This window comes from Phoca vitulina, unplaced genomic scaffold, assembly GCF_004348235.1.
Source record: "Phoca vitulina isolate PV1807 unplaced genomic scaffold, GSC_HSeal_1.0 scaffold44, whole genome shotgun sequence".
NCBI lineage: Eukaryota > Metazoa > Chordata > Mammalia > Carnivora > Phocidae > Phoca > Phoca vitulina.
This window is the reverse complement of record NW_022589747.1, coordinates 3,874,765-3,891,251: the sequence shown is the minus strand read 5'-3', so window position 1 is coordinate 3,891,251 and position 16,487 is coordinate 3,874,765. Positions and strand designations below refer to the sequence as shown.

Here is a 16,487-nt window from a genome sequence, read left to right as displayed (position 1 = left end):
TTTGGATCTGTTTCTACTGATCTTTTTCCTCTTGACTATGAGTCACAGTTTTCTGTGTCTTTGAAAATCTAATGTTTATGATATACTAAACTTTATGGATAGTACTATGTAGAGTCTTCTGGTTTATTTTTCTTCTGAAGATTGTTGATTTATGTTTTAATAGTATGCCAGATTCAAAATCTAAACTCTCTCCCCCAGCATAGGTATCATCTCGGTTTAGTCAGCCTTCCAACTCTTGCTTTTTGCTGAGCTTCTTGCAGCGTCATTGACACATGTGAAAGTTATACATTAGCCAGTTATCTGGGTGGAGTTTATATGCAGATTTTAGAGCTCCTGATTCTGTTTCACTGAATTTTTCCCATTACTTTCCATATCTTCTGGTGGCCTAAAAGTCTGTCCTTTTATTTTTTGTAACCAGTGAGACTGAATTTCTGCTTGTTTTACCCACCCATGGGCCACATAGACTGGTGAGTGCCCACTGCAGTGATATAACAATAATTTTACCCAGTAAAGTTCCCCTTCTTTCAGGAGTTAGCATGCCTTTAGTATCTGCCTGCTTCTGCTACCTCTTCAGTGCTTGTCAAATCGTGTGTGCTGCTTTTTCCAGATTTTATCACTTTTACTGCAGATGGATTAATTCGGTACAAGTTAGAATTGGAGTTCTTACCACTTGTTTTTGAACATTGTGGACATTGTGTTTGGTACATATTTTTTGTTTGTATAATGTGGTATGAGTCTTATTGCTTCTTTCTTTCTTTTTAGAAAAGGCTTACCTGCCTCACAGTTATGAAAAAAAGTTTTTCTAGTAATTTATTCCACTAATACCAAAATTTTCTTTACCCTAAGATCTAAAATAAGGGTACATGCCATATATATGTCTTTTAAAGTGTCCTCTCTTTTGTTTTACTGATCTGTGGTAATTACTAAACTTATTAAGTGTCTTGATGTCTAGAGAGGATAAACCACCTTCTTTATGCTTTTTAAATGCTACCAGTTTTGAATTGTTCGTCAAGTTACATAAAAGAAAATTACGGTTGGGATTTTATTTGAGTGTATTGCTGGTATAAATTAATTTGGTTAATATTTACATTTTTGCTTTTACAGCATAAAGTTGGATTTTTGAAAATCCAGCCTGAGAATCTTATAGTAGGCCATTTTAACTGATTCACATTATTGTAGACTGTGTTTGTGAGATTCATTCATATTTTTGTGGTTATAAAACTATCTTTAAAAATTTCTATTTCTACGTAATATTCTATCATATGAATATATAGAGTTGTGTATATCTGTTTCATTGTTTGAAATTGCTTCGTACTTTTGTTTTTTTTTTGCCATGGATATCTTTGTTTATATATCCTAGTATCCAAGATTCTTCAACGTCTTTACCTAACACTGGGTCATAAGACATGTAATTCATTAAAATATATCCGTATGCTTTCCAAATTTCGTGTATTAATTAACACTTCTGCAATAGCAACGTAGGAGAAATCCTGTATGCAGTTCTTGGCATAATCACACTTTACATATTTGCAATCTGATGACCCTATGTAATGCATCACATTTTTTAAATTGTGGTAGAATATACATAAGATAGTGTTTTAAGCGTATTTAAATGTACAATTTTATGGCATTAAGTACATATACATTGTACAACCATCAGCACCATCCATCTCTAGAACTTTTTCCATCTTCCTCATTGAAATTCTGTACCTATTAAACATTAAGTCTGCAGTCCCCTCTTCCTTTAGTCCCTGACAATCACCACTCTTCTTTCTGTCTCTATAAATTTGACTACTACAGGTACCCCATATAAATGGAATTAGACAGTATTTGTTCTTTTGTGCTTGGCTTATTTCCCTTAGCATCTGTGTTGTATCATATGTCAGAATTCCTTTCTTTTTAAGACTGAATAATATTCCATTGTATGGATGGACCACATTCCCATTCTCTTAAAATATGTGGTAGGTTACCATGACACATTTTCAACCCATTCCACATTACTTTTCATAGTTTCACATTCTCACATTTGTTTCACATTAGTTCACCTAACACTTACATACCACATCTTTTTTTATTTTATAATTTTTTTTTTGAGTATAGTTGACACACCATGTTACATGAATTTCAGGTGTACAACATAGTGATCTGACAAGCTGATGCATAATGCTGTGTTCACCACAAGTGTAGCTGCCATCTGTCCCATACGATGCTATTACAGTATCAGTGCTTATATTCCCTGTGCCGTGTCTTTTATTCCTGTGACTTGTACTCAGCCTTCTCTGTCCCACATGTGTGTACCACATTTATTTTTTATCCATTCATCTGTCATTGGAAATTGGGGTGGTTTCCACCTCTAGGCTGTTGTGAATAATGCTGCAGCAAACATGATGTGCAAATATCTCTTTGAGATCCTGCTTTGAGATCTTTTGGATAAATATTGTATCAGTCCGTTTGGGCTTCCATAACAAAATCCCAGACTGGATGGCTTAAACAGTACAGTTTTTTTCCCACAATTCTGGAGTCTAGAAGTCCAGGTTCAAGGTTTTGGTTTCCCATGAGTGCTTTCTTCTTGGCTTGCAGATGGCATAGCGTGCCACCTTCTCATTGTATCCTCAGATGGTCTTGGTTAATGTGTACAGAGGAGAAGGAGAGCAGGCACTCTGTTCTCCCTTCTTATAAGGACACTAATACTGTCAGATCAGAGTTCTACTCCTAGGACCTCATTTAACTGTAATTACTTCCTAAGAGGCCCCATCTATAGAGAGAGCCACACTGGGAGTTAAGTCTTCAACATACACATTTTATTTATTTATTTATTTATTTATTTATTTATTTATTTTTAAGATTTTATTTATTTATATGACAGAGAGAGACACAGCGAGAGAGGGAACACAAGCAGGCGGAGCGGGAGAGGGAGAAGCAGGCTTCCCGCCGAGCAGGGAGCCCTATGCGGGGCTGGATCCCAGGACCCTGGCTGGGATCATGACCTGAGCTGAAGGCAGACGCTTAACGACTGAGCCACCCAGGCGCCCCCAACATACACATTTTAGAGAGGCACACACCTTCAGTCCATATACTTATACTCAGAAGTAGAATCACTGGATCATATGGTAGTTCAGTTTTTAATTTTTGGAGGAGCCACCATACACAGAGGCTGCACCATTTTACATCCCCACCAACAAAGCACAAGGCTTACAGTTTCTCTGCATCTTGGGCAACACTTGTTATTTTACTTTTTTTTTTTTTTTTTTTTTAATAACTTGCCATCCTCATGTGTGTGAAGTGGTGTCTCATTGTGGTGTTGATTCGCATTTACTTGATGGTTAGTGATGTTGAATATCTTTTCATGTATTTATTGGTTATTTGTATGTCTTGTTTGGAGAAATGGCTGCTCAGAGCTTTTGCCCACTTTTTAATTGGGTTGTTTAATTTTTGTTGTTGAATTAGAGTTCTTTATTATTATTATTTTGGATATTAACCTCCTTTGCAAATAATTTATCTATGTTTTTGTCAATATGCTTTTGGTGTTGTATTAAACCACTGAAAATTGTAACGTCATGCATCTTTTATCTTACATTTTCTTCCAAGAGTTTTACAGTTTTAGCTCTTCTGTTTGTATCTTTGATCTTTTTGAGCTAACTTTTACATACAGCTTAAGGTAGGAGTCCAGCCTTGTACATTTGCATATGGATATCCCCCTTACCTACTACCATTTGTTGAGGAGACTGCCCTTGCCTCATTTGAATGATCTTGGTACCCATGTTCCAAATCATTTAGAGTTTATTTCTTGACTATTTTATTCTGTTTGTCTCGAGCTCTATCTTTAGGCCAGGACCAGACCATTTTTATCATTGTAGCTTTGTAGTGTTAAAATCAGCAAGTATGAGATTTACAGTTTTGTTTTTCAAAATTGTTTTGGCTCTTCTTTGTCCCTTCAGGTTTCAGTGAATTTTAGGATGGATTTTTCTTTTTCTGAAAACATTGTCACTGGGATTTTGATAGAATTTGCATAGAATCTATGAATGGTTTCCAGTAGCATTGACATCTTAACAATATTAAATGTCCCAACCCATGAACATGAGATGTCTTTCCATTTATTTGTGTCTTCTTTTATTTCTTTCAGTACTTTTTAGTGGTTTTTGGTATACAAGTATTAATGCCTTGTTGGTTATTTACTCCTAAATAGTATATTTTGATGCTATTGTAAATAGAACTGTTTTTCTTAATTTTCTTTTTGGATTGTTCATTGTTAGTGTATAGAAACACAGCTGATTTTTGCATGTCAATTTTGTGTCTTGTAACTTGGCTAAATTTGTTTATTAGGTTAATTAGGGGGTTTTTTGGTGGATTCTTTAGGGTTTTTTGCATAGAAGATCATACTATCTGTGGACAGGCTAACGTTACTTCTTTCTAATTTGAATTCTTTTTTTTTTTTTTTTTTTTTGCCTTGCCCTGGGTAAGACTTCCAATATTATATTAAAAGAAACAGAGATAATAGTCATCCTTATCTTTTTCCTGATCTTAGAGGAAAAGCTCATAGTCTCTTATGGTTATGATACTGACTGTGGGTTTTCATGAAGGCCCTTTATCAGGTTGAGGAAAATCCATTTTATTCCTCTCTTTTAAGTGTTTTTTCTTTAACATTAAATAAGTATCTATTATATTACCAATTACCAAACATGGTTTTAAGTGATATGAGAGGGAATTATCAAAAACACACACAATTTAAGCTTGTGGGAATTTTAGGGAATGTGTAATCTAATGGGATATAAATCTGAACATATGAAAATTTAAGTAGCAGTTAATGACTAAATGTAGTAAGGGCCCCAAGGGCGATACAGATTTGCTAGAGGAGCTCAAGAATAAGGAGAACACAAGATTGAGTTTTGTCACAGTATCCTGAGTGCATTAAGCTCTGCTTACCCCACAGAAATACACATTTCACTCATTTCTTTATAATAATAACTGAAGCTTTGCTAAAAGTTTGGCCAGTGTTTTCTTAAACATCAAAAATTTTGATGTAGGAAGTATCCAAATTTTGTAATCAAGGAACTTGAATCTCAGCAATCTTATGGTACTTGCATGTGTTCATAAAGATACTAAGTGAAAAATTAGAATTTGAAACCAAATTTGACTCACTACAAAACTCTTCTCCTTTTTATGTGACTACTTTGCCTTGTGCTCCTTTACTTATGTTCCTGTGGTATCTTTCATACCTGTTGAGGTATAATTAACAAAATTGTAAGATATTCAAGGTGTACATTGTGATGACTTGATATATGTATGCATGGTGGGAGGATTTCTCCCATCTGGTTCATTAACACCCCCATCACCTCACATATTTATATTTTATTTTATTTTATTTTATTTTATTTATTTATTTATTTTTTTATTTATCTTTGGTGAGAACCTTTAAGTTCTACTTTCTTAGGGTACAAACTTTCAGCTATAAGGTGGATAAAGTCTAAGGATCTAACATAGTAACTATGGTTGATAATACCCCATTATATAATTGAAATTTGCTTAGAGTTTTTAGCATAACATGATGTTGAATTTTGTCAAATGCTTTTTGTGCAGTTGAGATGATTGTATGGTATTCCTCCCACCATCATTCTGTTAATGTGATATAAGGAACTGTCCTTGATTTTCATATATCAAACTGTCCTTGCATTTTAGGAATAAACCCTAGGTGACCATGGTATATAATCCTTTTAATATGCTGTTAAATTGGTTTAGTATTTTTTGGAGGATTTTTCCATCAATATTCAGAAGGTTATTATTAGTCCATAGGTTTGTTTTCATATACTGTCTTTCGCTTTAGTAATAGGGCAATTCTGCCCTTACAGCATGAGTCCAGAAGTTTTCCTTCTGCTTCAGTTTTTGGAAGAGTTTGAGAAGGATTGGGGTTAATGTTTTTCTTTTTTTTTTAATATTTGGTAGAATTCATCTGTGAAGACATGTAGACTTGGCCTCTTATTTGTTGGAAGGTTTTGGTTCTCTTATGTTTTGTTGTATTTTTAAAAAAATTTTAATAGTGGTTAAAAAGCACATAACATAAAATCATCTACCTTGACCATTTTTAAGAATACAGTTCAGTAGCCCTAACTTTACATTGTTGTGCAGCAGATATCTAAAACTTTCCATAACCTCTTGTTTTTTTGTTTTTTTCTTTTTATTATGTTTTCCATAACCTCTTGAACAACAACTTCCATTTCTTCCTCCTCCAGCTCCTAGAAACCACAGCTCTTTCTATTTCTCTGAGTTGGATTTGTTTAGATACTTCTTGTAAGCAGAATCATGTACTATTTATCTTTTTATAACTGGCCTCAGTTCACTTAGCATAATATTCTCAAGTTCCGTCCATATCACAGTACGTTGCAGGACTTATTTTTTTTAAGGCTGAACGATATGCTGCTGTGTATATATACCACATTTTCTTTATCCGTTTACCCACTGAGGGACCCCTGGGCTCTTTTCGCCTCTTGGCTGTGGTAAGTAACACTGCAGTGAACAAAGGTTTAGAGATGTCCCTTCAGGATCCTGCTTTCAGTTCTCTTATCTCTATATCTGGAAGTGGAACCGCTTGATCATATGGTACATGCATTTTTAATGTTTTGAGGAACCTCCATATTTTTCCTATAGCAGTTGCACCATCGTGCATTCCCACCAACCATGCACAAGGGCTCCAGTTTCTTCACATCGTCACCAACACTTGTTTTCTTTCTTTTTTTTTTTTTTTTGATAGTGTCCATCCTAATGGATGTGAAGTGATACCATACTCTAGTTTTGATTTGTACTTCCCTAATAATTAATGACGTTGAGCACCTTCTCATATGTTTGGTCCTATGTGCTCTCCTCTGATTCCTCTGTATACTTGGCTGCTTTTTTTTTTGCTTGTTTTTGAGTATCTTCATTTTCTTGAGAGTCCGTCCACTGATTCTTCTGTGGTCCTTTGGTGTTCGGTCATATTCTTCAATCACCAGTCTCTGGCCCCAGGTATCTGGGGGTCTGTCATCACCTTGTGGTTCTCAGAAATGTGCCCAGGACTTCCCCTAGCCTGAGATTTGAACGAGTTCTGAAAACACTGAGACCAACCCCTCAGGTGGCCATCGGACAGGTGGCCGATCCCATCTGCTCTGCTCTCTGGTGTGTGGGATGGAACCCAGCACTGGGCTGCCACTCCCCCGAAACCGTGGGTCTGCCCTGGAGAGGAGCCGGGACAAGGTAGAGCAAAAAATGCTACAAATTTTGTACCATTTGGAACATGACTTCTTCTTGATTTTGTGTTCATTTGGTTGCTGTTGATCTTCATCTAATTTTCAGACCTCCTACAAGGTTATTTTAGCCAGTCTCTAGTTGTTTATTTAATATTTCCATGGGGGCCTGGAGCTGTCCTTTTGCTGAAGTCACTGTCAGTATATTAGAGTTTGCTATTGATTTGCATTTCCCAAATTCTTAATTTCTTTGAGCGGTTTTGGTTTGTGTGTGTGTGTGTGTGCGCGCGGCTCAATAAAAACGACATTAGTCAGACATTTATTTTTTTCTCTTTTATTTCTATTTTTAAATTGGTTTTCTGTCCTCATTGATTTATAGGAATTATTTGTATATTCTGGATGGTATCTATTGGTTATTGCTGCAACTGTGACCCAGTTTTGTTGCCTGACTATTCCTACTTTTATCATTTTTAATTAAGTTCTTAATTTTAAAACCACATGTATCACGTTTTATATTATGCTTAGTTATTTCTCTTTTTAAGGAAGTATTCCCTATCCTAAATTCATGAAGATATTTTCCTCTGCCTGCTTCCCATTTCTTTGTATGTCAATACTGATCAGTCATCAATGCTTCCTGCTCCTCTTACCAAGATTTAATCAGGTTGCTCTCAAAACTGCAGCTGGGAAATATTCTGCTCAGTGAGACTAAAACCGAGAAGATAATTTTGCTAATCTTCTACTTTAAATTTAAATAACATTTGAGAATCTTTCCTCAATTCCACATAAAAGAGAACATGGCATTTTAGGATATGTCGTAGGAGAGAGTGCTATAGATAAGGACTCTGAGGTATCGCACATACTGTGTTATAAAGATTTAGTAATTCTAAGGACATTTATTAGAAGATCATATTTATTTAAACTTGGGTTTAGATGCCAGTGTCAGTTCTGCTGGTGATACTCAGTGTGAAGTATGTGTGTGAGGACCGCGCAGATTTATGTTCCTCTTGTCCCTGTGTATTGACTTAACACTGATACCTTTTCTCAGCATTTCCATATTTGTGCTTTAAGAAATATTAATATGTGTTTTGAAAGAAAGAGTACCATGATCACACACCTTTGAAAAATGTCACATCATGACAATCTTACCCTGTACATCACCACTTTAAATACTCTTGTTACTGCAGCAAAAAATCTACTTAACTTTGTTTAACCAGTATTTTTTATCTGAAACATTATTCCCCAAACAAAATATCTATTAAAACCAGAATGAAAAATACCTTCTCTGAGTAATATTTTTGAAAGGGTGATATGAAATTGAATAATGTACTATGACCCAGATCCAAACAATGGCACGTATTATTGATCATGGTGCCAGAAAAAGAATCTTCTCTGATGGCCCATAATAACCATGCCTTAGACGTGCAGCAAACATCTCTGTGAATCCTTGGCTGACTACATTTGCAGTAGGAAAAGGAGGACCAGGATAATGAGAGACCCCAGCCCAGTTAGAGAGCTTGGCGTCACATGGCCTTCATGCGTGGGGGCAGGTGGTCCCACGGACGACAGAGCATTTATGGAAGGCTTGCGGTATTCTGGAGGCGTTTTCATATAAGTCATCTGATTTCAGTCCTCGCATAACAGTACAGACTTGGTTGTTACTGTACCTGTTTTACAAATGAGGAAGCTAGAACTAAGAATTGACCACTTACCCCGAATCCCAAAGTCAGTCAATGACTGAGAATGTATTTGCCCTTGGAATCTTTCTGCCCTTCTTTACTTTCTGTCAGGCAGAGATCACTGTGGTAACATATTCATTATATACAGTTATCCATATGTTAGGGATGATCAAACTGAGTTAAGTTAGTAATTTTTCCAAAGTTAAACATTCAGCAAGTGACAGAAATAGGACGTGAGGTCAGGAGATTATTAGAAATGAAGTGGAAGCTCTTCCCATATCTAGGGCTATCTGTGCATCGAAGGTGTGGTTCTTAGTGTGGGCCCTCTTTCGCTCTGTGGCTTCTGAGGCAGCCTACCAGGTGACCCAGCTAGCTTTCTCAGCTCAACGTTACGTGATCAGTAAAACCGTGTGGGGTCACAGTCTTGGGCTAAGCCGGTGTCAGAGTGAAAAGTTACAACTTGTCACTTATATGAGGTACTTAGAAACACAGTAGAAGGGTTGCTGCTAGGCGTTAGGGGAGGGGGAAATGGAGAGGTGTTTAATGAATATAGACTTGCAGTTTTTCCCCAGATGAGAAAGTTCCGGAAGTTAGTTGTACAACAATGTGAATGTACTTCACGGTGTTGAACTGTACACTTAAGAATGGTTAAGATGGTACATTTTATGTGTATTTTGCCACGATTAAAAACAAATTATAAAAAGGAAAAAGAGTCTTTTTGAAAATGTATCCTCCATGTAAAATTAACTGATGTGGCAATTGAGGAAACTGTTGCCTATTAACTTATTCTTTCTTCACAGTGGTCTGCAGCCCTGGGTCTTACAACCCCCGTGATGGAAACCATTGCCTTCAATGCAATAGCAGCCTGGCGTTTGGAGCAAAAGCATGCTTATAGGCCATGAGTTTGAGATCCCTAGTGGTTTGTTAAACACAAAAGTATATTTTTGAAATATTAATACATAATAAGTCACTATTATGCCAAAATTAAATATATTAGATTTTACAAAATACGGTGTCATCATTTTAATTGAAACATTGCATGTCCAAATGCTTTACGAATGGAGCACCCACTGACCTTTATACATTAATGCCAGAACTACATATGACTTCAGAATGTTTCTTGGATCACTGTTTTTTAAAAAGGGTTTCAAATATACTCTATTGGTGTTAGCCCAAAAGATTTTTCAGGATTATATTAAAACAGCCCATTCTTTTTACAGTATGTTGACTAATCTCAGGCCACCATATTCTTCCATAATCATTTTAATTCCAGCTTGTTTCCTTCCTTTAATTTTATGAGATTTTATTTCTTCTAGTGTGACCTTTCATAGTTGAAGGTCACTTTTTAAAAAGCCTGTGCATCTTATGGTTGCAACTTTTAGCCACTTCAGTGTAAGGCCAGGTCCCAACAACTTGATGGGTTTTTAATGTAGTTCAGGGTGGCAGTCTTCACCTTTTTGGTTTGGAGGCCTTTAAATTACCTTTCTGACATATTAGAATGGAGTAACCATTGTGTGTGCCTAAATTAACCTTTGAACTTTCACAGTGTGGACAGAGAGAGAAATTAGGCAATTTCTTGCCCTGATGACACCTCTAGGGAAAACTACCAAACGATCATCATATCTTTTATTGCTTTCCTTTATCATTAAAGTGTTACATCACAGGTACTTCTGCCACCAGCACCACACCCCCTCTCACACTGGGGTGCTGTGTTTGAATATGAAAAATTACCCAAAACGTCAGGGTTTAAGTACCCGAAAAATACATGAGCAACTTACAGAAGTAGTAGTTTCTCAATTTTTTTATTGTTTCATTTGTATTTGTAACACTTTATATTCTCTTGGACATTCCCTGTTTTTTTCCTTCATATTTCCTTTCTTAAGACATAAACATTTGTAAATGGCAAATATACACAGGTGGGATCTAGGCACAACTGTGCATTGACAGGGAAAAGTTGACTTGTATCTAGGATCTATTTGACTCTTTAAAATTGACCAGTAATAAGTTAGTCTCTCGTTTGGTCATGCTGCGGACAAATATTACCCGGGATTCTCACGTAAGTACAAAGGGAAGTGAAATGACATTTCTTTGTTAGCCTTGGTGATCTTTTTAAAAAATTCCTTGTAACTCATAATCATGACGTAGTTGTTCTCATATGGTTTTTAGAGGTTTTTTTCTTTAAAAATCTTTCTTTGCTGTAGTAAGTCACATATTTGCCATTATACTGTTTGGGTGGGTTGTAACCAGTAGAAGACCTCCTAAGGCTCCATCTCTAAAAGCAGTGCAGCCTGTAAAGCTTTCTGGATTTCTTAATTGTGTCATTTTCTTTAGCACTGCCTGAGTTTGGATTAACTTTTTTCCTGGTATTTAAAAATGCTGAGGAATTTAACTTACAAAACATTTTCGTAGGGATGGACAATACCAGCTCAATAGCTAGTCAGCCTGGGGAAGCAGAGCAGAGTTATAGTGGTGGTGCGATACTGGAGACCGGAGTCCAGTCCAGGAGAGGAGGTGGTCTGCGATAAGAGCAGACAGACAGCAGGGGAGTCGTGGGAGTGAGGCATGGAAGTGTCCTATGAGTGTAAATACCTGCTTCAGTCATTAAGGTAACTGCTTCCTCTGTTAACATGTAACAGAGGAATGTTTTACGTGATGACAGTGTGTAGGGTAAAAACTACAAACTAATCCCTGGGAGAGATTATTGTCATAATGCAGTTCCAAGTGTTTGTTATTTTTGTTTGCATCAGAATAATATCTTACATTTATATAATGCCTTAATTTTAACAAAGCATTTTTTAACATTAAAACAATGTGATGTTTACATCAACCTGCAAAGCTAGGGCAAATATGATTCCCATTTTTTATTATATTTATATATAATATAATATTATATATAAATATTATATAAATATATAATTATATATTATATATATTATATATATAATATAATATAAATATTATATTTTATTAATCAGATTTTTTCTTACTGTAAGTGTGTAAATGTGTATTCATTTGGCAATATGTAAAAAGGGCCTCAACAAGGTTGATCCAGGAATGTCACTTACAGGAAACTATCTTAAGAAAGTAAATCAGAAATCAGGTGGAATGTCATGCCCAATGGTATTGACATCCACATTCTGTAGAACAATGAAAATGGAATTAACATCAATGACCTACAAGAGTGAAGTGGTTGAATAAATTGTGCTATTTCCATAGGATAGAATGTTCTGTACTATTCCTTAGAGTTTTAAATCAAATGAACAGTTGTTTTATGTAACAGGATCATGTGGGAGGTTTTTTTGGTATCCTCTGTTTCTCAAACTTCCTACAAAGAAACAAATTACTTTCAAAATCTTGGAAGCAATAAACATACTTGGAAAAATTAAAATAGTCACAATTGGCAGAGGACATTATTGCTCACCTCTCCAGTATGAGTTCTCTTCTGCCCTTCTTCCCAGCAGAGCACCAAGTTTGTTTACTCCGGAGACAGTCCTTCTGGCAACTGCTATGTTGAAACCGCGGACCAACTTGAGGACACCGGGTGGAGATGTCCAAAGAATCAGGGCCTCGATGATGGTGTTGAACCACTGCCCGGCTCGTGTGTGAGCCCCGGCCTGCTCTGGACTTGCCCAGTTGTGTGAGATGAGAACACGCCTTGTGTCACAGCAAGCTAGGTTTTCTGTTAACCTGGAGCTACAAGGATCCTAACTGATAGAGTATTCATTACAGTGGCGGGGAGTACCGCTTACAATTTCAGAACCCAGATGTCAGCAATGCTAACATTTCCTGTTTCGGGGTGAGCGTTTCATGCATGTTATAGATACCAGTATTTCCCTTAATATTATGGTGTTTTTTCCATGCTATTTTTTTTTCACTTCATTAACATCATTTTAATTACTATAATATTTGGTACACTTTAGCAAAATTAATATGGCTAAGTATTTCTACTTTGTGGATGTGTCTGTTGCTTTCCAAAGTCTCATTGTTAACATACAGCATGACAGCTAACATTTTCTTTGTTAATACTCTGGTATTTTGAAGTCTTCTCTCTGCTAAGTAGCCAGAAGTAGAATGCCAGATTTGGGTATTTCTAATCCTCTGGACCATTTGCCAGTCTCCTTCCTAAAGAAAGGTACCAATTTATACTCCCACCAGTAATATATCCAAGTACACACTTCACTGCACCCTCTCTGACAGCATTTCTTAAATCGTTATTTTGATACATGGAACAGTTTCCCGTATATTAATTATGTTGAGCATGGGTGAGGGCTTTCCTCATAGAGCAGTCCTGCTATTGCTGGTAATTGCTTATTTACTGACTCCACACTATGTGAGAGGTTTTCTCTGAAATCCTTCATGTAGATTTTCATATTTAATATTCCCAACTCTGTGGCTTATTACTACTATTCTCATTTTATGTATGAGAAAAATGAATCATAGTAATTCTATAACTCTCCCAGCTTACCCAGCCGGTAAGTGTGAAGATGTGTGCCAGTCTTCATTGGGTCCTGCTGCAAGTCACAGAGAGTCCCGACTTGGTGGTGTCTCTTCTCAAGTCCAGCAAGGTCAGCTTAGAGCTGCCGCAGTGACGGCACCGTGCCGTCGTCCCCTCGGGCCGCTCGTCCTTTGTGCGCCCCCCCTTAGTGCAGCTTTTGTCCTCACGGTTGCTGGTGGCTGATGTGCTTCTAGGCCTTGAGTTTACCTTCCGTTCAGAAACAAAAGATGAAAATGAAAGCCCGATACAAGACTTCTAAATTACACTGAATGGAATGATGTCACAAGGGCCCCAATAGGGGGCTGATGTATTCAGGTTTTGTTCTCATTAATAGAAAAAAGGAATAAAAGACATGGACTTGGGTGCTAGTGGGTCAGTGTCTTTTTCTCATACAGATCATCCCTTTAACTAGGCTGCATCGATTCACATTATTGGTTCCCCATGTGATATGCTCATTCCCTCCCCAGGTAGCAGCACAGCCTCGAGCTCTCATCCAGTTACTGCATCCAGGTTGAAATTCACACTCATGGGTGATGGACAGAAGCTTACGTGAGGTGCAGGGCCCTGGGGTCTAGACAGTTCGTTTGCCTCCAACCTTCCAACCTTCGCAATATAAGATGGGTGAGAAGGAAGGGACTAATTAAAAATATCCATTCAGAAAAGAGAGGAAAGAGAAACATCCCAGTCACCTATTCAGGTGGACAAGATACACTGAGATCTTCCCACCATCAAACTGGTTTAAATTCTTTGATTTGATTTTGGTTCTAACCTGTGGTTATCCCTCTTATCCATTCTATTCCACTTTCTGATTTCAGTTCACTCTCTACTAGAAGTCAGGGACCCAGGACACTCAGGCTGACGTCAGATTTCAGTATCCAAGGGGCCATTGTGTTGAGTTCTTTTAGGTTTGTGTCATCATGGTCAAGTGTGGTGACAAGATGCAGGGGTGCCTCAAGGGCTCAGCTTGTCCCCACTCTGCTCTGCCTGCGTCTCGCCCTGGGATGGCTGGCTCTGCTAGCCACCAGTGACCTCAGGCATGCCGCCCACTGCTCGGTGGACACAGGAGGCGCTTGCCCAGACGTCTCGCTTTCCACAGATCTGTCTTCTTGCAGATGTAGAGACAAGATGGATTCAGTTGTTGGTGTAGTTCACAGCTTTCAGTGGCAGAATATCATTTAAATTAACACTTATTATACCCAGGGTCAAGTGCCTGTAGAAGACAAGGCTTTGGCCTCTAAGCAGCAGGTGAAATAATACATTTTAATGAAGACAATAAAGTGTAAGGACCAGGTGAAAGAAAATGGTGAGTTGAGGGCTTTGGAGAACCAGAAAGCCTCTATGACTGTCATGAAAGTAGCTCTTTTTTCCTGTGGCCACACAGATTCCTGGTAAGTTCTAATCAGATGGTGGGCTGATTTACCAAGCAACTTGAATTCACAACCTAATGATGTTTCTCATGCTAGAGATAAGACATGGATTGGGAAAGAGAGAGTAAGACCATTAAAATTGAGATGAGGGCCTAGGGACGATCCCGGTGAAGCTGGGCACATTAAACCCAACGTTGGACCAGGCTGCTTTTGCCAGTAGAATCAGCCCTCGCACCCCTGAGGAGGTTAGTCTTCCCTTTGTCTGAAGAACCTATTGTCTCTCCTAAAATAGTTGTCTCACCTCCTTCCCAAAGCCATCATCATGATTTCTCATTGCTTCTCAACCTATACTTAAACTTGAATCCTCGCAGTGCCCGGTGAATAGCCAGTTTATATCAGAAGATACCTGAGATACACGTGCTGTGTCAGACACACCCTAGGGGACCCTGTCCCCAGTGAGTTGTCTCTTGTAGAATTCTGTCTGGAGTGAGGTAAGCACCTGACTTGACTTTAGACAACAGAAGATGTCAAAGGTGCGATGGTCCCTTGTATGATTCCCTTACGTTATATAAGACTTCGTACTAGCAGACTGGAGCAAGAGGTTCTCCGGCTGGCACTGGAGAAATGAGCTGCCATGTTGTGACAGGAGCTGTAAGAGGACCAAGGGGCAAGTAGCTGCGGGGAGCTCTGCAGATGGAGAGCAGCCCCTGCTGTCAGCTAGCACACATCGGGGCCTCAGTTTTACAAGTGCAGGGAACTGAGCTCTGCCAACAGCCACGTGAGCTTAGAAGAGGTGTCCATACTCAGAGCAGAACCCAGCCCAGCCAACACCTTGACGAAAGCAGTGTCCTGCACAGAGGACCCAGCTAAGCCACGCTCAGACTCCTCACCTGSAGAAAACTGAGAGAATGAATGGGTGTTGTTTCAGGTCACAAAATTTGTGGTAATTTGTTACACAGCAACAGAAAACTTACAACTGATACATATGGGAGTAGATCCCAGGAATACTCGGAATGGAAGGAAAGTAATGTTGGATTGGACTGAATTTACTGAAATGGATAGCATTATCAGTGGTCTGGATTCAGTGTATTAGCTTGAGCAAGCAGCTAAGAACAGCACTAACAGAGTTTGCTCATCTGATTGACTTTGAAACCTGTCAATCAACCTGAATCCAGCAGTGGATTATGCATCAATGGAATTGATGAGGCCGTAATTACTTGGCATGCTGAATAAGGTATCCAAAGGCTGAGAAGACTGGAATGCTGAAATGGATTTTCTATGTAATAACTGCTTGCCCGTTCCCCTATTTCTGGCCCCTGACAGGTCTAGAGGCCTAGAAACTCCTTTCACCAGAGCTTGGAGGAGTTCTTGGTGAATGGAATGCTGGCTTTCTCGAAATCTCATAATGGAAGCTCTCTGTGATCCCGTAATGGGAGTTGGGATACTGTCATTGAAATGGACTGCACCAGTCTAATGGGGATGATGGCACCTAGTAGTTATGTCAACAGGAGGTCAAAGACAGGTGGGCATCAGGGCTGAAGCAGTAATCAGAACAATTCAATCCACAGGGATCTTCGGCATGGGCCTGTTGTTCATGGTGTCCCTAACACTGAGAGAAAAGGATGGCAACCCGGACCACCATTGTTTTAGAATCTAAGTTTATTTGTTAGAGTTCCAGGCCTTTTTCAAAGGAGCCCGATTTAAGTCACAACAGTTGAGTCACGACTTCTTAGCT

The 16,487-nt window shown here is 38.3% G+C and overlaps 1 protein-coding gene across 2 annotated transcripts in view; it reads left to right on the top strand.

Moving 5' to 3' along the window:
• ZPBP (zona pellucida binding protein) overlaps window positions 1-13,965 on the top strand; it is a 109,291-nt gene extending 95,326 nt beyond the window's left edge. Inside the window, exons 8-9 of one of the 2 annotated variants that reach the window (XR_004302535.1) lie at window positions 9,691-10,946; window positions 12,352-13,965. Coding sequence is in view for 1 of the 2 variants with exons in the window: in XM_032430479.1 (XP_032286370.1) it covers window positions 9,691-9,785 (95 nt within the window). In the remaining variant the exon portion in view is untranslated. Of the gene's footprint in view, window positions 1-9,690; window positions 11,726-12,351 lie in introns of those variants that run through there. The other variant, XM_032430479.1, reaches the window with a different exon arrangement.
• The last annotated feature ends 2,522 nt before the right edge of the window (window positions 13,966-16,487 follow it).